Source organism: Anopheles arabiensis, chromosome 3 (assembly GCF_016920715.1).
Source record: "Anopheles arabiensis isolate DONGOLA chromosome 3, AaraD3, whole genome shotgun sequence".
NCBI lineage: Eukaryota > Metazoa > Arthropoda > Insecta > Diptera > Culicidae > Anopheles > Anopheles arabiensis.
Genome location: NC_053518.1, coordinates 12,637,516 through 12,664,397, shown reverse-complemented (window position 1 = coordinate 12,664,397; position 26,882 = coordinate 12,637,516). Strand labels below are relative to the sequence as shown.

Here is a 26,882-nt window from a genome sequence, read left to right as displayed (position 1 = left end):
TTGTAGGAATAAAAATGTTTGATAACAGCAATTCTCCAATGTTCTTATTGGATCTTGAATTCTAATTATTTGTATTTTTAATTACTGTGAATATTTGTTACGTTCCATCAACACATTCATGAGTATTTTAGATTATTTTAGAATTTTTTAAATATGCAGTTTTTAGTTAGCTTCAGTATATTTAATGATTCGACATTAATTAGCCATATGACGAGTTCTTATTAACTATACGACCAACACAAAAAATTTATTAAATACTTAAACTAAAGTGAACTAGTTCAAACAAAAATGCAAATGCAATGGAATAATTTTTACTTTGATTTCAATTAATATTACATTATTTAAAAACGCCAAATTAAGTTCTTTTAAACAGCACAGTAAAATAACAAAATTTGTTTCAAATACATCAACAAAGGAATATTACCTAGATTTAAGTCTTCAATAAAAAATATAGAACTTATAATGTAACTTCATGAAATGGTTAACGATTTCTTTATCATAATAAAATCTACTTCCATCAACAAACGGTAAAGACATTCTGCATCATTTCCAGCTTTGTACTTCCAATTCCAGCTCATTTTCCACCTCCATCGATAGAAAGGTAGTTGGGCTGGTGCTGTAAACCTCCCGTGTAGAGTTTGTTGGCTGGACAACAATGCGCTTATGCGTCCAAACAGAAGAACTTCCACCACCGGGCCAGCGAGGTGGAAGGAGCGTAACAAATGAGCATCGTTATTCTTATATTTGTGTGTCTATATTGAAACGTCAAAATAGTCATTATTCTTTACCAGGTCCGTAGAAGCCCCTCGCATGGGCCCCGATGGGCACCCCATACCACCAAGCGCATACGCAGGACAGTCGATCCTTGCGCCCAAACAAATGGTTTGGCGCGGTTTGGGTCGCGCTAAGAAAAAGGATTTAAGTAGATGTTTATTTATGATGAGAATAAACCTCGCCACTCGCGGCGGTGATTAATCTTATCCGTGCTGGTGTGTCGTGCGTTTGCGGCAGTGACCCACCGGTAGGGAGCTTCCAGCAAAGAACGAACAGCACAAAAAAAGGCCACAATGAAGATTTGTTTTTTTTATTTTTATTTTTGGGGTTATGATATTGTTTCGCTGCAGAAGTTCGAAACGTTCTGCTGTTGTTTGTAAGTGCGAAAGGTTAGCGCGTGTAGTTCAGCGGTGTAGCTCGGTCCGCTGATTGCGATTTTGCGTTCGACGGGGCGCTACTCGTCATTTTCGGAAGGTGTTTAACACCACCACGCACCACCACCGTGGCTGGTTGGCGATCTGCGCTCCAGTTTCAGGTCGTGTCTTGCAAATGACTTAATTTGACCCCGTTGCCCAAAGGTGCTGCAACCTTGTCGGACCTACGCCGACCCCGAAACGACACAACCGAATCAACAAGCTGCTCGCAGCCGGTGGTCTCGGGACCGGGTGCGTTGAGACGTGTTGACTTCGTAACATTAACGTTTTTTTTGGAGCGTTTTGTTTTGCCTTTCGTAGAAGTGTCTTTTGCGCTCGTGCTCAAGATGGTCACACGACACATGCCGGTATTGTCTTCAAGCAGTTGTAGCACCCCTAAATACAGACATTGTCCTGCGTGGCGCTCTGCACAAGACTTTCGAGCCCAACGCCCCAACACTGTTGCCCGCATTTGAGTGAATAGCTGCTAATGATCGATTCGCATGATGTTGGAAAATTTTCATATTCATCCCTTGCATGCCCTTCCCCGTTCCAGCTGGGCAAATGGGTCAGGTTCGCGCTCTGTCTGGGCTAAAAATCTAAATCACCTGGCAATCGTACGGAGCAAAAAAACGCACTGAAACATTCACACAACTTTGTTAACTGTACAGCACACCCGCCCCAGTTGGTGACAAGTTTTTGAATACGTTGTCTTGTTTCTTTTTTCTGTTCGCCCTTGTATTTCATTCACTCTTTTCACATAATTTTCCACCACATTTCATGTCACTGGTCCCTTAGCGCTGGAGGGCTGCACACGGGAGAAAGCTGGGAAGCCTAATCAACACGCCAGCCGTGGCAGTAGAGTTCATCAGCAAACAGCAACAACCGGACAACTTGTATAGAATACAGAGAAAGAAAAAAGACGACGATCGAGGACGGTGTAGGGTGTTGAATTTTCGTAATTTATTTGCTCATGGACGGCGTTGACGGGTTGCGAACAAAGGTCCTTGGTACAGGCCCGGCTAACAGTAACATTAAAAATACACATACACGCACACTTGTCAACTGGCGCGAGGAAAGGGAAAGGGTTGTGCGCATCCGAGCACGGTTGGCAACTTTTTGCCGTTGACAATTCTATCCCCGAAAGGTGATTATGTGCGATAAATAACGATAATGCTCTAATTGTGCCCATTGCCGCAGCTCCGGCTGGCTGGCTGGCTGGGTCGGGACATGGTTTGGGCAGGTTTTTGTTTTCGTGGTCACCGGAAAATGGGGTAACTGTTGTGCAAAAGGGTGCTGGGGAAAGTCTGGCGCTAAGGTAAGGTGGTCCAAACAATATTGTACAATTGTACATTGCTAACCGATTCCTTTAGATTTGTCATGGTTTCACCATCAACATTGTTTGTCTTATGAGATCACATTTCCTTTGCCAAGATTGTCAACCAAATGAAAAGGTTACAATTTGTGATTTTAGGCTGGTATAAATGTACTTTGAGACACATTTATTACCTTCATTCTGCTGTTTTTAGGATTGGATCTCTTCAAAGATCGTTTCAACGGTATCGATATCTTTAAGAAACGATTATTCAAAGTATAAATCTACATATCTTGTTTTTAATGTGTTGTAGATAATAGTTTGAAAAAGGAACTTTATAACTTTATTATCTGTAGTATTTAGTAACTCATCCAACATAATGTCAGGTACGGTCGGGTAAAATCATTGTAAAATTCAGGGAGCAAAAGTAAAACTTTTATGGAGTTCAGTTAACAGTTATGTGTGGAAATTGAGTTTTTTTCTCGATAAAGTAGTTAGAATTGTTAGCAAACAACTGCAAACCGGTATCTCAAGACACCATCTCTTAAGTACTCAATAACACGATAAATACAATTCCTTTAAAAGAATCATTGCAGCCTATCGGAGAACAACTCTCGGGTACTTGGACAAGAATAGCTGCTATTAGACATTCATTACCCCAGCCAACAATCCTATTCTTAGCGATCGAAAGGCACTTCTAAATACCAGTATCATACCACCATCAACAGCCGGCACAATGACAACTGGTTCTTAACCGTTCGCAACGTCCACGGCCACCACCTACCGTGCGCAATGCAGCCCATCTTAGCTCTTACCACACAGGACCCGTATTGTTCCACCAAAGGCCAAAGGACGTCCAAACGCTGGGCAGGATTGTAACCGACCCGTCGGCTGAGCCAGCGGGTGTCAACTAGGAAGGCAACAATACACATCTCTAAACCGGCGACCCTCGCCGCACTGCATGCTGACACGTTGCATAGCTACGTTGACAACGGGGTCGTAATTTATGACGAACAGGTTCCCTGGCTTAATCCACTTCCTACGACACTGGTGTAGATGGCTGGAGAGAGAGAGAGAGGGGCGGGAACGAGCTTATGTATTCGATCGTTACTCGATCAACACTTTGTCAACACTCGTTCAAAAGACGATTTTTCTTCACCCTCCCTCACACCCGTTCCGTTCGGTTGCCCTGGGAAAACTGAGGGAGGTATCAGCTTTCATCGACGTAGAGCCGCTCCCCTCACCCCTAAGTGATCAATCCTTTCCCAATCCCAACCGATGGAAACGAGTCAACCCGGGCAGAGACCACAGGGCTGGCTAGCGCGGCGATCGATCGGCACGGGGAGATATGGGAAAATTAATGAATTTACAAATTAATCAGATAATGAGCATCGAGCGTTTTCGCTTGTGGCCGATTCGGTTACCTGGGTGGATTGGTGAATTCGGTTGTTCGCTCGCAAGTCGCACGGGAAACAAAACAAAACACCTTGACACCTTCCACGGGCAGCCATCCAATACACGCGAGCGATCGATCGATCGATCGGTGGGCTGTATTTGCATAATTTATGCTTTTGTCATCGGGTGAGCAAGCAAAGCACGATCAGCAGCAGCTTAGCGTGCGCGTAACAAAATATCTTTCCACAAAACACACACTGGCCCTCCAAAAGCTGAACGCCATCGACAGGTGGATTTCCCTGGCAGTCTCGGCCCAGTGAGATGGGCAGCAGCAAAGGGGAATAAATCGGATCGTCCGTTCTCCTGTTGCCTTCGGTGACACTAACGATTAGTGGGTACGATTTTTCACACCTTCATCGACAGCTTATTGGAAACGATTATCCAATAGTCATCGCTTTTGTTCGGAGTTTGGAACGACTAGACTAATGTGTGATGATATACCGAAAAAAAGCACGGAATAAGATGGACTTAAGGGCCACAAACAGACGGGGATGGGCTTTTCGATCTTGGAATCGTTGAGATTGCGATGCCACGCAGTAATTGATGAGTGGCCAGCCCTTTCAGGGTCAGCGGTATCAGAATTGATCCTCGGTGCACGGGACTGAGCGTGCTCGAGGCTCCGAAATCTCCATTCTTGAAGGCGTTTCACTGTTTCTGAAGGCCACACAAAGAGGGTGTTAATTAAGCTGTCTACAGCTTGGAAGAAGATTGATGTATGGTATGCTAGGTTGGGATTTGGTGGAGATGCTTTATGAAAAGAGGTAACAGGTTAGCATCGCTTCTTGGAATATTATAAAGATTTTCTTGTTATTTTAATTCAGCTCTAAATATACTTCAAAATTTTTTGTAGTGGCAAGAGCTAACACAGTTTAATACTGATCGCCTCATATTGGTCTCTAAGCCTTCTTTTATTTGTTCGCTAAATTTAATTCTAAGTATTTTTTCACTCTGCTACGGCAAGATCTTATCCATTAAGGCAATAAACTGCTGCTAATATGTCTCAAAAAGGCCTTCCTCGCTGCAAATGAACCATCGAGGGCAGGAAATGGCACGAGACGTTACAAAATGGATTGAATGTCGCAAGATCACGGCTTGCCCCTGCAACTTCAACCGATCCCGAGATCGATCGCAGCAAGTCGATCGTAAAGCAATCAGACTTCTAAATCCATCGTCAAATTGCCTTCTGCATTGGCAGCTGCTGTTGCTGCACAGCTCGAGTTGAGGCGTCGTTTGCATAAAAACTACCTCATAACCAGACTTTGAGATTCAAAAGAGCATTCCCAGACTGCGTTATGTTTGCATGGTTTTTTCTTGTATCATTTTTAAACCTTAAGCCGAATGTGTGTGTGTGTGTGTGTTTCCGCTTTCCTTTCTCTCGCTTTAACCATGATCGTGTGCGGTTGTCCGTTGGTTAGCAGGAAACCACAACCACACACACACACAAGCTACCACAATCAGCACAGTAAGCCTATTGCAATTGAATTAATTTACGATCGACTCGTCGATCGGTTGCTATCGCCAGCTCAGTCCCCAGCGCAGGATAAAGCCTACCAAAATGGCTTCATTTAAAGGATAATGTCTTATTCTTGCCTTCACGCGTTGGTTTCGCATGCAACGCTAATCTCTCCATTCACGCAAGCCGGGGAGCGTTCTGCACACGGCAGTGCAATCGACGACGTGGGCGCCAGCAACACACCATTAGACAACCGAAAATCCGCTCAACCAGCTGCTCATTTTATGGACCAACAATTCAATCAGCATAATTTTTCCGGCTTCCCAACATCTCCCACTGGACCGATTCAAACGTTTGGCTCAACTCCCCGGGCGGAGCAAACTGGAACTCGTCGAGGTGTAATCGGACCCGTGGTTCCAAAAACGTAGACAACGGAAACCGTGGCTGTCCGCCGGCTGCTACTCCCTCCTTTCTCCTTGTGCCATTGTCCAATGTCCAATCGGGCGAACGTGCGATTGGACATTGTAGAGCTATCGTTTTGGAAGCTTATCGTGGATCGGATTCATTTTCGGCGACAGTAAACTAATCTCAATTAATTAAACCACGATAAAAGCGCGCGCACCCAGTTCCCTCCGGTCCCGCCGGTCCACAACCTGCAGGAGTTATGCCCATACGCTGCGACGACTTGTATGTTTTATGTATACAAGCGTGCGTGCGTGGCATGGTGGAAGTGGTGGCGAAAACAGAAGACACCTTCTTTTGGCGTTGGTGTCTGTTGGGCACCAGCACCGCACACAAGATAATGGGCCCGTGTGTCCATTGGGCCATAAATCAAGCTCCCGGTTCGTTATGCGCAGCACCTTTTGTGTCCTCGCTGTCCTCGGCGTGTGCGCGCTCGGGAGGAGCACGATGGTACGACGGATTTTGGCGAACCTGGCGGAACGAGCGTGTGTGGAATTCGCGAGGGAGTCATAAAAATTGTGTCTAACCGATACCTGGCGAGGAAGGTTCAGGGGGGGGGGGGGGCGGTGTCGGATTCGGTATCGGCATTAGGAAGCTAGACAGCAGCGCTAGCTTTCGAACCGACCGGTGAGCCGTGCGGTATTAAATGTGGCCTGCGCGTTTGCGATTGATTATTGAGGGCATCGGCATGGGAGGCCGAACGCTGCTGCGGGATCGTTGAAATATCGATTAATATTGAATAGTGATAAAATTCGATTATGCGCAGCTTTCATCAGAGTGTGTGGCATTTTGCACAAACCTGGCGTGTAGTGTTTCAGTTTGTTATACAAGATAAGGCTTGGTAAATGTGTCAGTTTTTGACATTCTGTTTTGTGAATGTGCATAAATTTAAGCATGCTTTTTGTTATTTATCCTTTCCAAACGATAATATTGAAAACATATAAACATATAAATGATTTATTAATACAATAAAACAATAGTTTGACCGAGATTTTCCAATTTCGGGAGAGAATAAAATATATGTACATCGATTGAGAACCATTATTCTTTAATATCTTCTCCTTCTTCTTCTATTTGGCGTAACGTCCTACGCGGACATGCCGGCCTATACAGGCTTTCGAGACTTAATTCATTACCACGTAGTCGGATAGTCAACTCTTGCTACGGGGGGACGGTCCATTCTGGGCTTAAACCCATGACGGGCATGATATTGAGTCGTTCGAGTTGCGACTGTACCACGGGACCGCCCCCCCTTCTTTAATATATTTTTCCTAAACATAATATAATAACGATCATTTTAACGTTGAATTCATTTCCAATAATTATCAAAATAATCAAATTACAAATCAACTGTCTAACACCTGCTTAGCACGTAGAACCATTATTCATTTTGATTTAGATTCCTGAATTATTTGCGTGAGCCTTGACGTTCTTATCATTCCAGGGACATTTAGTACTAACATTAACATTAACATTAACAGCTTAAGTTAAATAATCTCAGACATGACCACTATAAAATCATAATATTATTTCTTACCATATCATTCATTCTGAAAGGCCGATCGTTCTTATCTTAGCGGTATTAACAGTGAATACATAATTTACTTGCCATTACATCAACAATATAATTAAAACATTATAGTTATAGTAATCATTATCATTATCAATCATTATTATAGTAAGGCCTTTTCTTTTTCCATCCAACGAGCTGAAATTTAAGGCTGCCAGTGGAACAGTATTCATCATCCGGATTGTTTATAACATGTCTGGCACTCGTTTACTTACTTATTAGGATGAATTACTGAGGCTTGTTTTGGGTACGATTTTGTATGTAGTGTTGACAAGTTTTCAGCCACCAAGCGTCAACATCCATATAAAAATGCTGCTTATATCGTAAAAACTTCCAATATTATGTACTGTATGTACCATTAACGAAACTAGAATGCTCTCTAAAGCCAAACTATATTCGAGGTCATTTATTTTTGTACTTCAATGTACTAAATAAAATGTCAATGCTTTTGTTTGTTACTAAACTACACGATTTTAAAAGGTTCTCTTCCCTTGATCAATCTCAATCGATTTTACCATCGACGGGCATTAAATTAACTTGTTTACCCAGTACATCAAAGCAACATAAAAATGTACCTTTTTTCACTTCGAGTCCACAGCTCACCCTTAAAACAACTGTCTATTCATTGCTGTAACAGATTACCAGCGTGCAGCTGATGAGTCACACCTATTAAAACTCTATTATCGTTAACATCACACCTTTTTCTAATCAAACAAGGGTAACAGTGAAAACACAAAACAAAACAAAACAATCACCATCCCCACATGCAAAGCCACCAATGGTAGCTGATTGGATGATAAAAAAGGAAGGAAATACCTGTGCCTGTATCGAAAAATCGAATTATCCCTGGTTTTCTTCTTCTTCTTCATCTTCTCCTGTTGACTAATTTAAATGCGCTTACCTACGGTCAAACGCGGACAGGTTTTGATTTTAATTCTTGTTAGAGCCATAAATTATTCGATAAAACCTAATCCCGCGATCGCCCGATCGGCGACGCAATCGCATGCTTTCGTTCGGTGGCTAATGGAGCATGCAGCGCAGCGTACGAGAGATACCAGACCGCGCGAAGAAGAGAAAAAAAAACTACACATAATCAGGAAAGAACACGTGTTTTTAAATGGCAGCCTCGTTACGATTGTCTGCCAGCCAACCAGCAAGGGGCGGGTATGTGAGATGGGTGGATGGGTTTAATTAAATTTAAATTTACTACCCAGCGCTCATAAAAATCCGTAAAGCTTATCAGCAATTTCAGGTGACAAAACCTTGGAGCGCTCCTTCCTACTTCCTCGCCTTCGGTTGTGAGGCTCCCAAGAGGCGACGCAAACGCGTTATAAATGTAATCTTATTAATTTTTTATTGCACCACCAGGACCCGACCGGGGTATGGTTAAGAAAGTGTCCCAAGTGTGACCCGTTGGGAGGGACGAGACGGCAAGCGAGTGAAACAATCACGGACTGAGCTGAGCGTAAATTAAAAAAAAGAGCCAAATCCGTCCCAGTTGCACCGTGGAGGTGTAGCAGCGGCAGCAGCAACGGGCGAGCGGGCGGCACTAGTCTCCCACCCGGGTTCTCGCGCGTTCGATTATAAACACCTTTTGCCTAATTAAGGACCCCGAGCCTAAAAGTGCACCACGGGTGGGCACACCAGAACGCACACCAGCGCCGGAGTCGGGCGGAGAGTTTATTGTTATTGTACCCACTAGGCTTCTTTTAGCTGTTTTTAGTGTCGTTGGACTGATGAATGGTTACTGCTTTGCAGAGGGGGGTGAGGTGAGCTCCAGCTCTTTAGTTTTTTTTTAGTTTCGCTCCAACTCCAAAGCCGTTTGACGTTTAATGCCCCTTGCACCACGTTAACATGTCGACAGGTCTGAGAATGGAACCGTATGGTGCTGCCAGTGTGGACTGTTTTGTTTCATCGGTGTAAGTTTCACCTTCGCGCGGCTCTTCCGCGTCTGTGTGTGTGTGAATTAATAATTCAGTTTTATTAGGAAGAAGTCGAGCAGCTGTAAAGCTGTCTATTGATTAGCTAGCTGCAACCGAGCTGCAGTTTTACTTTTCGAGCGAACAATTTATGGGTCAGAAGGCCAATCGAAAGAAGGCCTTTACATGGGCAGGCAGCTTAATCGAAAGGGCTCTGGCAGTTTAATTGCACACCTCACCTTTATCGAGAGCCCGTTCCGTTTGGGCAGTAATTGCACGGGCGCGTTCGCGTTGATGCCGTAAATTGAAAACCGTAAAACGCTTCGTTGTAATCGCAATCATTGCTGCCGGTGGTGGTGGTGGTGGTGCGATTCTCATTAAGCATTAATGTCACTCAAATCAAGGCAGCTCCAATCATTGGCGACGGAACGTAACGAAGAAATTCAATCGAGCCTTTGCAAACAGGAGCTTCCCCATTTTCCATTCAGTGTCTCCACGCGTGTGTTATGTGTGTGTTGCGAGGTGGGTACAAGGCTTCCTTTTTTCATAAATTATCACGTCCGATGTGTTAGACGGTGACGGGGCCGGGCCCTTTATCTCCTGCATCTAGAGCCGCCACCCTCCATTTTCTATTCCATCCAATCAACTACGGCGCACAGTGCGGGCGGCCCAATGTTGTGTCAGTTTGAAACAATGTATCACACAGACCCGGGGAAGACAGAGGGAAAGGCGAAATAATGCCCTGCTTTTTGGGTAGGACTTCCATCCATCCCTTGCGTTACATTTCCTCGCGTTACATTTCATGATGAATGATCTTCCTTTCCAAGTACGTAGGAGTAACACTCGCACACAGACACATTCGGCCACTATTCAGTCAACCCCAATGATGGGTTCTTTCCCCGTTGTAGTTGTTTTTTGTTGGTTCCTTATTGAGTTATTCAAACTGACAAACGACATATTGGATTGGACCGTTTCCAACGGGTGAGCACACTCCCCATCCCTCAGTAACAAGAGCACACATCGAGCACTGCCAGTTGACAGGAGCTGCGTTTTGAAAACTGGCGACATTTTTGTCTATTTTCCCTTTTTCTTCGCTTCTCTTTCCTTTTTGGTTGGGATAATTGAAGGAAATTCCCATTGCCTTGTTTTGATGGTGTCATTTTTCTTTCGTGGTACTAAAACAACCAGGAAAAAAACGAATGCAACTCAAACACAAAACCGAGGGGGAGAAACCGCTTCATTGACTTTCATTGGAGTGTGCGGGTGTGTGTGTATGTTTATGTGAACCATTTTCGATGCAGCGCCATCCATCGAAAAAGACACAAAACGAACCGGGAGCTAAATCATCCAATACGGAACGGTACCGGGTTGCCAATGCAACGCGAATGAACCTCTCCCCCACACACACTCATCACGGATGGCAGTGTAACTGGTGGCCCGCACCATCTGGAACCGTTCCCAGGGAGCGGTTCGGTCTATTAAAGAGGCTCGGGACGCCGTGGTCGCCGTGGTGTAATTGAAAATCAAGCTGAAAAACAAGGCATTAAATTTTCAAATTGAAAACAAATTGCCCCGTCCGTGGGGCGCGGCCAGAAAACCCCAACGCCAGACAATTGTCAGTCATTAGTCTTCCGGCTTTTGGGGGCTGCGCTCGGGACCTCTTTTGGGCTAGCCGCGATGCAGCTGCTATCATTTTGGCAATAAATTAGCAACAGAAGCATGCGAGCGACTGCAGTGTTTGAGTGGTGTTTGGTTGCTTTTTTGATTGTGTGCATAGTATCAGAGAAGCGCGTTCCAAAGCCAGGCTACTTTGTAGTTTAATTCAATAAAGAACAACGCAGGCATCAAAATAGGTGGATTACATCGATTGGAAGATAAATAAAATTGAGAATTTGCGAATTATTTCTACCACTTTTTTGGTGATTAATCCGTTATAGTTACACTTTTTGTATGTACTGAACTAAAAGGGCTTCTATTACAGATAAATGATCAGCACAGTTCAGTGTTAAGATATCCGATGTCTATAATGTAATTCCAACTGTTCATAAAACTTACGCATAACATAATGCTCTCTGGTTTTTGATTACTTAACGGCATCTATTCTTGAGATTGTGAGCAAGATAAGAATTTCAGTGTAAGCATTTCTCTTGTTCCTACAAAATAGTGCCTTTTTACATAAGGTACAGTGAGGAACATTAAATGTCTTGATCTATTTAAATGCAAACATGTAACAAAAATCTACAATATTTTAGCAATCAACTGGTACAATTACAAGTATGATATTGCCATAGATATAAATCATCTCTAGCAAAGTAAAGTAAGAATGCCAGTTTCGAATCTAAATAAAGAATTTTGTTTTGAGAACCTGTTCTCTGGTTGAGAGGTTCTCTGTTGTTTGATTCTTTCGATTTTAGAGCTTGTTGAATTCGAACACAAACACATCGCAAATGTAAAGCATATACTAAATCTTATTTAACTTGCTCAAAAAGTGAAACCAATGATCAGTACTTTGAAGCATATTTAGTATTAGATTACATGATGATTATTTAAAAGAAGTTTCTTATACTGATTTCAAAACATCTCAAAATGCAGTACGCAACATCATTCATGCTTTAAAAACACGATTTACTGAAAAAAGCAATACGTAAACCATGAATTCATCACACATCTTTACTTGCATCGTATGGTCATAGATGTTTGTCGTCTTTACTACCATTCATTTTCACATCTTCCACTCTTAAAACCTCCCAAGAAGTCTATTAATTCGTCAAAAGTCTAAATTACACCTCGTACCACTTTCAATAATTACTGTAATCGCATCCGTGATCTGCGCGGAAATGTGCACTCACACACACGTCAGATGATAGTATACCTGGGACCGGACTTGCAAGACCGGAGCTCAACAACCATCTGCAGCACACGCTCCGCGACATAATCCGACCATCGGCATTATGCAGCTAATTCCCACTCCTAATAATGCTGTCTAATGACCAATTCATAGCTGTAGCTTTTTACAGAGGCTTAAGGGTCTTGGGCTCACTTCCGATTCCACCTTCATTCTTTTCTCCCGTTTCCTCCCGCGACTCAATGTGTTCTCGACCGGAAAAAAACCCCAAAAATGCATTTCTGAGTTGATTTCCAGCTGGACTCGGGAGAGCTACAGAACTTTAAAAAAAAGGCGAAGTCAAAATTGAGCAGAATGATTTATTGCCTGTAATCCCACCCGGAAAATGACTCCTAATTCTGACACTTCCTTTTCCCCCGGCGACACAGATAACGATCTGTGTCTCGGTGACTCACGATACTGCCAACAACAACAACAACAACAAAAACTAAAAAAGGTTATCGTTTGCACCTACCTTCCCGTCTTGGTGATGATCATTTCCGTGCCGAGCTCGTTGAACTTGTCCCACAGCTCCTTCGTTTCCAGGTGACACTGAACCGGCCGCAAGTCGTCCGAATTGCAGGACCCGACGATGGTTGGTCGCTTCTGTTCGGGTGGGTTGGGAAGAGACGAAATGGCGTTAAGCAATAGAACTCGACGGTATAAAGACAAGCAAATCGTTCGACTTACTTGTGCCGGTTCCGGTGAAAGCCGCTCCTCATCCGACACGGACACACTGTTGGGAGTTTCGGTTGTGCGCGAGTGGGTCACCCGGCCACTGTCCGAGGATTTCGGCTCCTCGGAATCGCTACACTCCTCCACATCCACGTCTACCTCATCGTCCACCTCGGAGAGTCGATCCACGGATGAATTTTGTGAACCTGTGCACAGAGAGAGAAAGAGATATAGAGAGAAAAAACATTATAAAAACGTGAACAACATGGATTAAAACATTACACAAATTATTAAAGCACATTATTTTAAATTATCACAAAGCGTACGTTCATGCATCGGTTACGCACAGCGCAACTGCGCACTAGCGGCACTCCAAAGGGTTCCAGGGTTGGATGGGTGGGATGGTGGTAGTGTTCTATGTCTGGAGCTAATTAAATATTCCATTAACACCGCGATTACGGCTTGTTTAATAAATCAAACATTAATACGCATAAATTAATTCCAATTACGCTTCGGCACTGGTGAAAACGGAGGTCTGCGGGAGGTTGGAAAGGATACACCCAACCCTGCCAAACCCTTCTCTCCCCCCCCCCCTACCGAAACGGCCATATGCAATTGAAACGCTCACCGTGGAAATGAAATACATTAAATTAGGCGTGAAACAATAAAAAACAAAGTACAGCCCACCTCGGGCCGAGCGTTTGCGGTTTTGGGCGTTTGAATTTCCCCACCAACAATTGGGTGAATCGCTCCCCCCTTTCCACCCACTGTGGCGCGAGTCCTGTGGTTTGATCTCATTGCCATCATTACCCCGTGCTTTTTTGTTGTTGTTGTTGTTGTTATACATGCAGCTTTTGATATTAATTTTCCCACCTACTTTTTCGCCTGGTCCGTTTGAAGGACCGGTACGGTTGGTACCCAGCTAACAATAGAGACATTTAGCAAACATCGGGCTAAGAATATGTGCATACGGACGAGGGGGGGAAAGGCAGAAAAATGCCAAAGCATAAATAAAATCAACATGCGCTTAACAAGCTGAAAGTTTCACTCTTCCTTCTGCCACACTGCCGAAACGGTTTGGTTCCCTTTTTGCTGCCTCAAAATATTCATCGCCACCCATTCAACCATTCCCGCTGCCAGCATCCCCCCTCGCATGGAGCCAGTGTGTTTGAATGTGTGTGTGTGTGTGGTTGTATGTTTTGAGTAAAATATTTATGCAAACGTTTCATGCTTGAGGAGAGATTTTTGTTTTTTGTTTTTGTCGACCCATTTGCTGACGATGATAACAGCAGCTACTTTTTGTTGTTGTTGTTTTGGTCGGTTATTGCCAAAAGCTCCATGTCATCTCGTAATTGAATAAAACAAGAGAGCCCCACATGGATGGTAACCCTTTCTTCGGCACAATAAAATACAATGTTTTGCGTTGCGACATGAAAAAGAATGGCCCACTGGGTTTCGGGGATGCGTGTGATGATGATGGCGTTGACGATCAGCTGTTTGCTGTTGAGCAATAAAGCGTTGGCGAGGAGCATGTTTTATGAGATTTATAGTTCCTTTATTTGTAATGCTACAGTTTTAGCTCATTAATTAATATGGTAAATAATTACAGTAGGTACAAGTTTCTATTGAATTAGGCAAGCATTTAATAGGAATCAAGGAGATTCATCATATCATCTACAGAAAAAGATGTAAGATTGTGATGAAAAGGAAGCTAAATGGAAATAATGCAATGAGCAGGACAATTACAGTATTAAATCAAAGATAAAGTATCACAGCTCTTTAAAAAAAATGTATCCCTTTTACATATGATGCGTATAACATTAATGTTGTTCAATATAATTTGTTTAATTAATTGATTAAATCAATCGTTTTACCTTTCCAATAGGAGAATATTTCAAATTGTAATAAAAGGAAAGATGCAAACACATGAAGAAGTTTAATCCGATTTGAAATTTGATTACTTTTTCCCATATTCACTAACTTTATGTTGCCTAATGTTGTATGTTGAAAATAAATAACCTTCTACACAAGTTATCTTACATTATCTTTTCCACACATTATACTTTGTCCCATGTTCGGCTTTTATGATAAGTTATTTCTAACATTTGCTTTTCATATCGTTAATTTAGTTTTAACCTGTTTTATTGTAAAGGATTTTCTGGCGATTTGATTAAAATAATTTGTACCTTAATTTTAACAGTATTTTTGTAATACAAATGATTCACAATTGATCCTATTCATTTGGATATGCAAATTCTAGCTAAGTTTAGTTCCTCTAGCAAGTTAACTTCTTCTTTTTTTATTCATAAATTAACATAGTATATGTTAAAATGAGCATGTGATGTAAACTGAAAAATTAACTGATTTAAAACCTATAATTGCTTAACGTTACCTTATTTCAAGTAAATTCGAATAGAATAGGTTCTCCCTGAGGCGGCCAGGCAATACAGTTGTCAACTCATACGACTGACAATGGGCGTAAATATCTGGATGCATGGTGCTGAATAAGTCTCACTAGCATGTTATAGGCCGGCATGTCGGAGTTAAGACGTTACACCAAATCGAATAAGCTTAAGAGTTGATTTTTAGCATTAAAATCAACCACCCACTCCCATTTCTTGATCCTCTTCTATAGTGAAATCTATTTCTTTTACATTTGGTTAATAATTTTGCATCTAAAATGTATTATTTTGGCACTATGTACCAAGAAATGTACAGTTTCCCAACAAATAAACGAATGCAAGAGAGCGAAACTTATGAAAGTGCAATATATCGCTTGAAGCTTGTTTATATAATCAGTGTATCCGTTTTGTTTTGTCGATTAAAAGTGATAATTTCTCTCTGGGTATTCCCATACAAACACGTATGTTTTACTGTCATTTTGATTTTTATGGATCCGGCAACCGAAGCAGCCGAAGAGCTCCCCCATAAAACCCAATCAACTGTAAATCGGCAACAATTGGTGTCGGCTAGATACCGGTGAAGAGTTTCACTCCCAATGCCAACATCGACGAAGCGACAACATTTATCACCCGCAGGAGCGACAGAAGAAGGCGGGCGAGTGAGTGAGCGAGCTTTTAGTGCATCACACTTTCGCTCGTTACGCGGCTCATTTCGATTGTTGAGTGAGCTTGAAAATAAAATAAAAAACAATCGAACAAAACAGAATCTATACAATCAATGATCCATATCGGACGTTCATAAATCGATTAAAGCGTCTGGTTGCGTTTTTTTTCTTTCTTCTTCTGTTGTGTATGTTCACCCGCCAACACAACTCATTTTTAATTGACAAGCCAGGAATTACCAGCCCGCCACGCGCAAGGTCACTCTACACAGGGGACGCATGTTGTGGTACGTAACTTATCCACACGCAACACTCCGGCCTAAGCAAACAATGTAACACTTTGCACCAACAATGCTTCAACACCGCGTATTTTGGGTCGAAATACTTGCAATCTTTCGCTTTGCAAGCACGTTCTAACGTGTTGAGAAATTACCTTTCCTGTGTGTGAGTAAAGTTTTTCAACACTTTATTACTTGCCGAGCACTGAAATGTGGTCCACAATCCCAGTCCCAGAAAACAGGTGGTTACTGGCAGCGAGAAGCAAAGGTGGGTGGCCACTTCCGGCTAGGTCCAAAAACCCTTTGCCCAAAGAAATGGGTGGGATTTACTTTGCCCGGCGAAAATTCCCCCCACACGCATACGCAATCGCTCACGCACCATCGTACGCATCGACATACGCACGAACTCTGCTTGGGCTTCCCACCCCCCGAGGAGGGGCTGTCAACGGGGTGGCTTTGTGTCGTAACTTTTACTAACCCTTTTTCCGGTTTTTCCTTCTTTTTGGGCTAGCGGGGAAAATCGAAATCGTTTGATTTTCTTCACCTAGTTTCACCCTCATGCAAAAAGGGCTTTACTTTGTTTATTTAAACTGGTTTTTGTTACGCTCTATCTAGCATAAGAGTGATTTTACTTGGTCGTTTGTTGTGTGTGTGAATGTGTCTCTTTACTTGAAGTATTTAGCATTACTTGCGAACGCAGCATGAGAATACTTTCGTCATTCGGGAGGCGCACCGATTTACGATAATGATAATGATGGAGGGAGCCCCGTGCGGTAAAGTGCGAATTGTTCGCACCGCCACCATTGGGCTGGAAAATGGGTCGAAAACATGCAGACGCATCAAACACACCGCCACTGCTTGAAGGTGGTTCCGTTTTTCCTTCGTTTTACCTTTTGTTTGATTGGGACTTTTGGGAAGCGCACTGAGGTGGGAAGGTGGGCTGAAGGTGTGAGAATTCTAATAAAATCCTGCAAAACCCATCATGACACACGCGAACAAATGGCAAAGTTAATTAAGAGCGTAGAGTGTGTTTGTGTATGAACGCATGCGTTAGGTGTGGTGAATCTTTTTCCGCACTTATATAGAGTTGGTGCGTTCATTTAACCTTTTGCTGGTGATCGTGTTTATTATAATTATTTAAAAATTTAAATTATTGCCAAACGAATAAGCAAATCGTTTAATAATTCAGACCCTAATTAATCATATATTTGTTCTTCTTTTTAGTTGTAATATTTGATATAAACAGTAAAATCTTATAAAAATCCTATGTTTAAGGATGATATCCATTTAAACTAATTCACTCAATCCTTCTAATTAAATTAACATTCTATAAGGCCCAAGTAAGTATTACCTTAAAATCGAGCATTTAATAAGCAACGCATCTAAATATTCAAGTTTTAATACTTTCATAACATTTTGAACCTCTATAAGAATCTTGTTTTGTACTCTAATACATCTGAAATGTGTAAAGAAGCAATATTTGTGTCGTGCATTCTTGTGGTTGGAACATTGGAAATTTCTTCTCATTTTTCTTTATTCTCTTCTTCTTTTAATGGAATTAACTGAGAAGGACATTTTGACTAGCTTTTACCCAGGACCTTGAAAGTCAAGTCTACAAGTGCTATAAGAGAAAACAGCCAACCTTGTGGGATCGATCAAAAGGTTAATTATACTATGTAAATTAGAATTAATGCATCTTTACAGTTAAGTAAGTAATGTTACACATTTATTCCAATACATTTTTATGTGCAAGGGAGAGAGAGCAAAAGACTAAAAGGGTGTGATGTAAGCGGCCAAGCCTTCACTGACATCCCTTAAGGAATTCCTGCACAGTGGAGCGTCCTTTTTATGGGTACATCGGATAATGCACCCAAAGGACTCTAAATTATTTGTAGTGGATTTTAAAGTTTGCAAAACATTTTGCATGAAAATATATTAAAAATGCAATAAATCAGAGTTTGTTCTTAACCTCCAACACAACACATCATGCTATTTTGTTATTGAACTAACATTTCCGAACAGCACAGGTAAATAAGACAACCAAATTAACGACGTTCTGCTGGCTGTTACTACTCCTTGAAAGGGTTTTCCAGCTTAATACTAAAAACAAAGATTTATTAAAACATGGTTGAAACGTTCCATTTGATACCTCAGATATTTTAATGTCGAAATGAACCAGTCAGCCACACATGATTTGTGTGGCTTACTAAAAACCTCAAATATTTTAATTGCTTTAAATAAGCACTACCGCTTTAGCGCTTCCAACCTTCACTTCTCAACTACCGGTTGGGACGGTCGTTCAAATCACCTCACAGCATAGCAAACGACCCGTTCCATCGAAGAAATAACCCCCACGGCCCCAAAATCGTACCACAGATCCAGCTCCCCAAACCGCTACCTTACTGATCGCACACCAATTCATACCCGCTGAGTTCATTAGAGTGTGCCGCTTGTGTCCCGCCCCGGCGCCGTCCCTTGTTTGCTGCGGCAATCCGCAAGTGCAGAGGCATTAGCGCTTCGGTTAGACCGCTGATTGCAGCCTGAATTATGACAGGCTACTGTCCGGGTTTGTTTGCATATCACTCTGTCGCCCCGTGTTCCTGTTGTCGTCCCGTCGACCGGCACCTGACCGCGCCTTCATCGAAGGCCTGAATGTCCCTCCCACCAGCGCTACATCCCCATCCCTGCGATTGGTGCAAATTCCGTTAGTGGAATAAATCAATTTTAAATAGATTATCGGCACGATTAAAACCGGGCTACATCGGGTGGGTGGTCTGCCAGGGCGAAACCTGACGCAATTCAATTAAGTGGCCATTGCAACATAAGCGCATACACAAACCCACGACCACACACACACACACACAAGGAGTGCTATATTATGCAACGGTAACGGTTAAAATTCCCCAGGTTGTTGCTCACGCGGACACCGGCCACTCGCGCCTACGTCAGTCAGTGCCGGTCAGGGAGAGCGCGGTTGTGCCACCGTGTCAACATGGGGCGGCAAACACTGTTTATGTCCCGTGTCGCGCACGATGACAGTTTGTGTAGCTTGGTGCTGATTATAAGTGCGCCAAACGGCCGACCACCTACTGTGTGCTGTGTCTCAAACACCCCCCCACTCCCCCATATTGCAGATATATTAACTTATGGTGCATATAAGTTTGCAGAAAATCACCAAGAAAACTAATTAAATTCCACTTATTATACGTAACCAATATGGCGGAATGGAAACGATCGCCTCAACGAAAAAAAAAAAAACAGTCCACGAGTACGGTTTTGTGCCGACTGTTGTTCCCGGGCAGCATCTAATTTAGCTGTAAAATTAGATCAGCTTGGCAAAGCTGCAACTGGGTGGGAGCGATGGATGGAAGGACGGAACGGCAATATGTCAAAACGTTCCCGTCAACGCCAATTAGAGATGTGATAGTAATTAGTATTTCGTTTCCACTGTTGCGGTTTGATAATTGAGACTTTGGGCTTAAGTAAATGGTCTGTGCATCTGTCATGCGGTGTGTGTGCCGTTATCAGGCGGAAGGCTTATCTCAAGCGATTAACCGTAATGGCGATCGTTCAATGGCGACCGCTTGTTGTTTGCTTCTTAGTGTGAAATCGTTAGGATTATTTATGGGAGTTTTTTTTCCCTTTTTTTTAGTTTTTTTTTAATTTTGTTCCGTTTTAGTTTAAGAAAAGGCCACATTGAAGCCATGATTTGTTGCTTAGGCATTAAATATGTCTAATTTTACAATTAACAGTGTTTCTTTTGTATTTGATAACAAATTGCACTCAGAAGCATTGGTCTGAATCTGACTTCTTTGATAGACTTTAAACGTCTTTTTGGTTACATTTAAAACACATTTGAATATCATATTCATATTTGAATGAAAGACATCCTGTTAGATTTAGTTCGTGTTTGATGAGAAAATTCGTTAAAATTGAAATCTATTTTGCTTTTTTAATTCTGTTAATTTTATAGTGGTTTATCCGTTTTTTTCTGAAGTTAAGTTTAAGATATTTCACAATTAAGCTTATCGGTTTTGATCTCCTAAGTGTTATGAAATGCTTTGAGACAATTTCTTGCCACAAAATAAACATTTTGTATCATTACACCACCTATCAACACGTTTAAAACGCTCACTTATACGATTCATGCTTCCCTTCGTCTTAACCTCTCTTTATCCCCGTTCCACTCGATATGAGCAAAATTAATCAACTCAAATCGGAATTCTATCACCACCACCACCACCCTATACACTAAACGGCTAGCGGGTAAGGCAGCGTACGAACAAATGGATAGTAGAAAAATCGAAAACAAACTTGCCACTTACGAAAACTGCTTCCAGAGGGCTCCTGCTGGAGCCCTCCCGCAGTGCCATGATCGCCGCTATCGAGAAATCCGTCGCACCCTTGGCCGCGGACAGGGCTGCCGCAGCGGCCGCCGCCGCCGCAGCAGCAGCAGCAGTACTCGGGACGGTCCCTGACCCCATACCCGGTGGTCCCACTGCCGGTCCATCGCCTGCTGTCCCCTGGGTGTCCAGCAGCATTCGGTTGGCGGTGCGCCTCTGCTGCTGCTGCTGTTGCTCCCGAGCCGCTGGAGAATGGGCCCGGGCTCGTCCACTGCTGGCCACTTGCGATCCACCTTCACCCCGCCGCCGTGCCGCACCTTTGGCCTCCCTTGCCGTCCGCTCACTCGCGAGGTCACGTTTGCGTTTGTGTCTCTCAATTTTGTCGGTCAGCCTGGGGCGCCCGGTCACCGTGGACAGTTTGGGAGGTGTTACGGGGAGTGACGACGAGGACGACGGCACGGCACGTATTATAACAGCCTCATCGATTGGGGGTTTGTATTCGGTGGGCTTGGTATTATGAGGAAAAATCGGACACTTTTCAAACACCGACGGCAATTGCAATGTACTCGTGTTACACACAGATTGGGCTGCACTTTCACTACCGGAATGGGAGATTTCGCACGCACTCGATGGTCACCACACTTTGTCGGTAAAACTGTACCACAACTTGCTTTCGTTCAGTTAAATTAATAATTTCCTATTGCACTACTTCAAACAGTCGCTCCATGCACTAACGCGAAGGCAAGGTAAGCTTCGAAATGCTGCCGAAAACGGTGTCCCTGCCGTGTTTCATACAGCCTGGGTTCACACGCGACCAGGATGAAGAGAGGGGGAGAAGGTGGGGGTGGTAGTGAGTGGGTGGGAGGGTTTCGGGTTGGTGGGGCGTATTTTTATCGCGGCTATCGCTTTCAGAGCAAGGAAACGCACTAGCCCCCCCAGGAGGCTACAACGGCTCGTTTCAACGCGTGCGTACCCGATGGGATGATGATGGGCAGCGCGCTGCTCAGCAACGAGTTCTCGGAATGAGCTTTCGAACCCAACTGGCGCGCGCGCTTCGTATCCGGTGCCGTGCGCTCGCACACACGCACACACACGCAAACACCGACACGCAGGCGTGCAGAAAATGCAACGCAAACTGCACCAACACCACCACCGTCAGCAGCAGCAGCAGCAAGCGTAGGGGAAAATGCAGCACGCAAACTGGTTTGCCATGTAAGGGGTGGGGGAAAACCCGAAACGCAGCTCCGCCTACTGGCGGGGTGTCATCCATTTTGTTTTCTCCCTCTTTCGGGGTGCTCATTCGCTCTCTTCGGCCCGACTGAGTGCCGGACTGTGTGCGTGCAAATAGGGGAGGGAAAACTGTGGCGCTCAGTGGTTTTCCTCACTGGAAGCAGGAGGGTTGCTCACTGGAATGTGAGTAACAGACGATGAGACGGGGTGAGGGTGAGACACACTGCTTTCACCCTTGTTTGTCTCTCACTGTCTCTGGTTGTTCTTCCGCTTTATTTTAGGGGTTGAGGCTTTTGCATCATGTTGACAGTATCATCTCAATAGTTTTTTTTCCCGCGTACTGTTCTCGAAGGAGTTTACTGGACTGACGTATAGTTTCTTGGTGAATTATACAGCTTACGTGATGCTGGACAACTCTATTTATTTTAAACATAAACAAAAATGTGTCAGGTTCATTTGTTTTATTTTTTTTCCAATAAAATACCGTATTAAAGTATATCTAAAGCACAAGTACTCTATATTCAACCATTACAGTTCGTGCATAACAAGCGTTAAGAACTTTTCCCAAATTAATCTGCAAAGATTGAAATAAAGATTGCACACAAATCTGGTCTAAAGAATTGAACATCAACATGAACTTTACCCTAATACTTCGCTGCAATACCTTATCTCTAACTCTAGCTTATATGCAATAATCTGTTTTATTCCGTTCGTTTGTCACATTTCTTCTTTTTTAACAGTTTGTTTTCGTATTTACAAGGCTAAAATTGTTTCTTTTCACAGGCGTTACGCTGAACAAAAGTTTATAGGCTTGCATATACTGTTATGTGTGAGCTGTATTGTGTTTTGCATATTTGGTTGATGGAAAGGTCGTCATTTTTTCATATGTGACCTTTTCTAAGACTAAGATAATCATGGAATGTATATGTAGTTCAGTTAACATACAATCCTAATAAGTTATGAAATTGTGTGTAACTTATCGTTTAAAATTTGAAATTCAGTTCATCTAGTGTGTAGATTACTAGTAGATAGTGCAGATGTGTCAAACTCATTTGTTCGGTGAGTCACGTGTTAACCCGAAAGTCTATTTGTGGGTCGCAATATTTACCTCAAATATTGATGCTAAAGATGTTCATTTCCAAATATAACCTGAATTTATCGTGACGTCTTAGCGTCGCGGGTAGCGTACAAAAGACCTAGGGCTACAAGTTTGACAACCCTGAAGTAGCTAATCTTATTTGCCATTGTATCATGTGCTTAAAAATGTGCTTAATTCGGTCAAATTATACAATCTGTGATGGTGGAAATCTTCGTAAGATAATATTGATAAAGCAGTTTGCACACCATTGTATCAACTAAATGCTTCACTTTGGATTAAATCCTTTTAAATCCTAAATTCATACAATTGCTGGTGTTTGGTATTTTATTTTGTATTAGAGGATTGATGAGGCGCTTCACAAAATCCCATATCTTGTCACGACTAGAACAATTTTTAGGAATAAAAAGATGAGGCATTGATACGACATTGTTCAGGAATAGATGAGAGATTATATGTCATTACAAATATCAAAAGTTGAATTTTGACATGGTGGAAATAATTGTTTACTATTAACTATTAACAAGTGCCTCAAAAATGCTGGGGTCGTGGATTTTTCCGCGGAGTAATGTTCTAAAGGAAAATTCTGGACTATTGTTCTTTAAGCTGGAGCAACGTCAGCTATTAGAGCGTGATATTTCAATAATGTTTTAGATTTTACATTCTAGGATAATCGGTGCTTACAATTCCTAAATTCATGGACGAAAAAAAACAGGTTTCTATTTCATGGGAAAAGCATAAAAATCGATAGAAACTTAAAAGTTTAAACACATTTTCTGATAAAACATGACTGTAGGATAATTTATGCGCATTTTCATGGTCGTTTCATTTATACACCTCTAGATTTTTACCATTTTAATTGAATTGTCCGACTTTGCCTACCTTCTCCTAAGTACTGAATATTGGAACACTTTGGTTCTTTAAGTGCAGCTTAGATTTTTTTTTCAAAAAAAAATCACCGCAATCTTTACCATCCACTGGACTAGGACAATGATGATTTCGAAACGTTTTGTTCGCTTTTCTTCGTTTCATTATGAAACTCTTATTAATGTGCGAATGTTTTTATTTATAGAAAAATGTCTAAGGCCTTCCTGAAATTTTGCTTGGAGCTTAAACTTTGAACTGAAAAAACAATCTAAAAAAACCAAAAAACCCTCATTTAAAGCTTTCACTACGGTTACGAATGTGTTTTACTATGCAATCAACTCTGATGAGTTTCTAAAGTTTATTAAATAAATCGCGTCAATCCAACTTAGCGAAAAACAATCCGGAAAATATAGTAAAAAAAGGAAAAAAGGCCCAAGTTTTGTAATTGTGTTAAAAATAGGAAAATTTTAGATTAAATTAAAATTAGAACAAAAAAACACACACAAATTTTTAAAAATTCAAGCACGTCAGCAACTTCAGCCCTTACAGCTGCGATTGCAAATGATTCTTAACGAGGCTTGAAATGCAAGCCATTACCTCACTAATTCTTAAAACAGCAACCACAATTTACGCTCTTGATTTCACATAAGGAAGTAAACAGATGTTGGTTGATCGGGAAAGGGTATTTTTTTAAATATACCATCAATTAGATTCCATACTACCGTACCATGACCGTACCCAAAGAAGTCACTAATTTGGTAGATTATTTATGATTGATACGTACGTGACAACACCCCTTTCCCCATGTGCTAGCCCACAAGTCATAGCTGTGAAATTTTACTCCAGTTTTTTTGCCTTCCTTCCTCGCTAAAGCCTTAACCATTTCATCAACCAGCACCAGCACAATGTGTCCCCGTCGACATGTGTTTGACGACAAAACAGGGCCCAAAATCCACATCCACGAGCACTTCGACGAGCATGCGGTTCGGAAAAGTCAATTTATGTTTTGATTAATTTGCATACATAAATAAATATCCCTTGTAATAACTCATTACTCCTGCTCTTCTTTTTATTGTCTCTCTCTCTCTCTCTCTCTCTCACGCTCTCCCGTTCTTTTCTTTTTCATCAAGCTTTGTACAACCGTTTAGAAGCTACAATATAGCCCATGCTCAACAGTAGGCCAAGCCAATCGTACATCCACCACCACTGGCAATGATAATCGGTATGACGCTACCATAGCAGCGTGGCAACAAAGGGGCAACAGGCCAGGGGAAGAGATGAAGCTGACATTTCAATCAATGTTTGTTTAGGCAAATTAGAGGCATCGGATCGGAGGGAAAATTTGCATACCCCCGTTCCTTCCCTCTTGCATCTCCCCTCGCTGGATATTTGCATGTGTTACCCCCAGCCAGCCAGCCAGAGAGCTGGTGCCATGTTGTGAATCCATTTTCTAAATACACCACCCAGCCTTTGGCCCTGGGTGTCGGGGCGGGATTTATTTGTGTATACACGATGATACACATAAGGGCGACATTTATTTATGCTCACCACAGCCACCACGTACACCAGCCCTGCGTGACACCAATTTGCTGCTCTGGTGCTGCCCCTTCTTCCGGGATGCGCTCGCCGACTGTGGATTATGAAATTTGAATAAAATTTATTAAATTTCGTTATTTCGTAAATACGATTTTTAACACCGCCCAGACCGCCGCGTCAGCTGGTCGGTAAGGCTGTGTGGGGTGCTGTTGGTTTTTGGGTAACGACGAACGCGCGCAATGTAGTTCAGTTTTAGATGAATAATTGCCGAATCAAAAAGAAGCAAAACAAAGCTGCTTGCTCAGTGTTGTTGGCTGTGGTTGTCACATCGAGTGAGCGCTAGCCCGAACAGCCAGGAGCTGCTTATTTGGGTATGCAAATTGGGTGGGTTTAAATGTTTATTGAGCTGATTGCCCGTTTTGTCACTGAACTGTTTTTTTTTTGTGTGTAGAGAGTAGAAATTCGTTTACCATTAAAAAAGCCCTTTGTTTGAAGAGGGAAGAGAGAGAAATAAAAGTGCAGACAATCATTCCACGTACATATGCACCACCCCTGCCAAACGTTTTGCGATCGTATATATTCCCGCAACACATTATGGTGCAATTTTCAACGGGTCAGTGAAACTGAAGTCGCGTTTTCTATCGTTCAAGCGTAATTAACTGCCGAAAAAAGGTGGCCAAAGTGCAAGTACAAAAAAACAAACAAACAAGAAACCCCATAAGATTCTACCAATTCAAACGAACCGAAATGGTCAAATCATCCCCGTTTTCCTGGCACGCGAACGCGTTTTGCCTTTTAGTTTATATATTTTTAATTTTCTGCTACATTAATTGCTGCTAATTTCCCACCAAATGACCACATTCCATATCATCGCCAGTTGTGTTTTCTAAACACAGCACGATGGAAGAAGCATACTGCAGCAAATCGTTGCTTCGTCGTGGTCAGTTTTGAAGTTTTTTTTTTTTTTTTCATTTAAAATAATGAACCGAAAATGGCAAAGAGGTTTTATAATTAGATTGTGAAGGTTGATGAGGTCTTTCAAACGAGTGTCGTTTTATGCTAATTTGATATTTTATTGCGAGTACACCAATTACACTCGATGGATGTGTAATTAGGAACGGAAATATCATTAGCATTACGAGTTGGAAATTAGATTTTTTTAGAAAAGCCATTGAGCTCATAACAGATACAGAGAATAAAACAAAGTTTTAAGCATTAAAGTAGTTATTACTTTAATTAATTTAATTATTTACAAACGGCAAGCAAAATTTCATGAAATAGTACCCGAACCGATGAAGGTTTTGTTTTGCAAATACTTTGCGTTTTTCATAGAAAATCAGGTTCATCAGACGTTTGAATCGGCGTGCATATTGTATACTTGAACCCTTGTATATTAAAAGTTGTTGAATAAATAAATTCTTAAATGCTACCAGATTTCACAAACAAGTGAATGAATGGTGCAACGAGAGATTAGCATTTTAAAACATGTTTACTCGAAATCATGACACAAAATGAAACGGAATTAAAGTTCTATAACAAATTTAACGA

General features: G+C 42.2%; 1 protein-coding gene across 1 annotated transcript in view; it reads right to left on the bottom strand.

Moving 5' to 3' along the window:
• Positions 1-21,630, bottom strand: part of LOC120902913 (T-box protein H15-like) — a 57,244-nt gene extending 35,614 nt beyond the window's left edge. The window contains exons 1-3 of the mRNA XM_040311995.1: positions 20,581-21,630; positions 12,936-13,126; positions 12,721-12,851 (exon numbers count right to left, since the gene is read on the bottom strand). Coding sequence (XP_040167929.1) covers positions 12,721-12,851; positions 12,936-13,126; positions 20,581-20,803 — 545 coding nt within the window. The 5' untranslated portion in view covers positions 20,804-21,630. The remainder of the gene's footprint in view (positions 1-12,720; positions 12,852-12,935; positions 13,127-20,580) is intronic.
• Between the last annotated feature and the right edge of the window lie 5,252 nt (positions 21,631-26,882).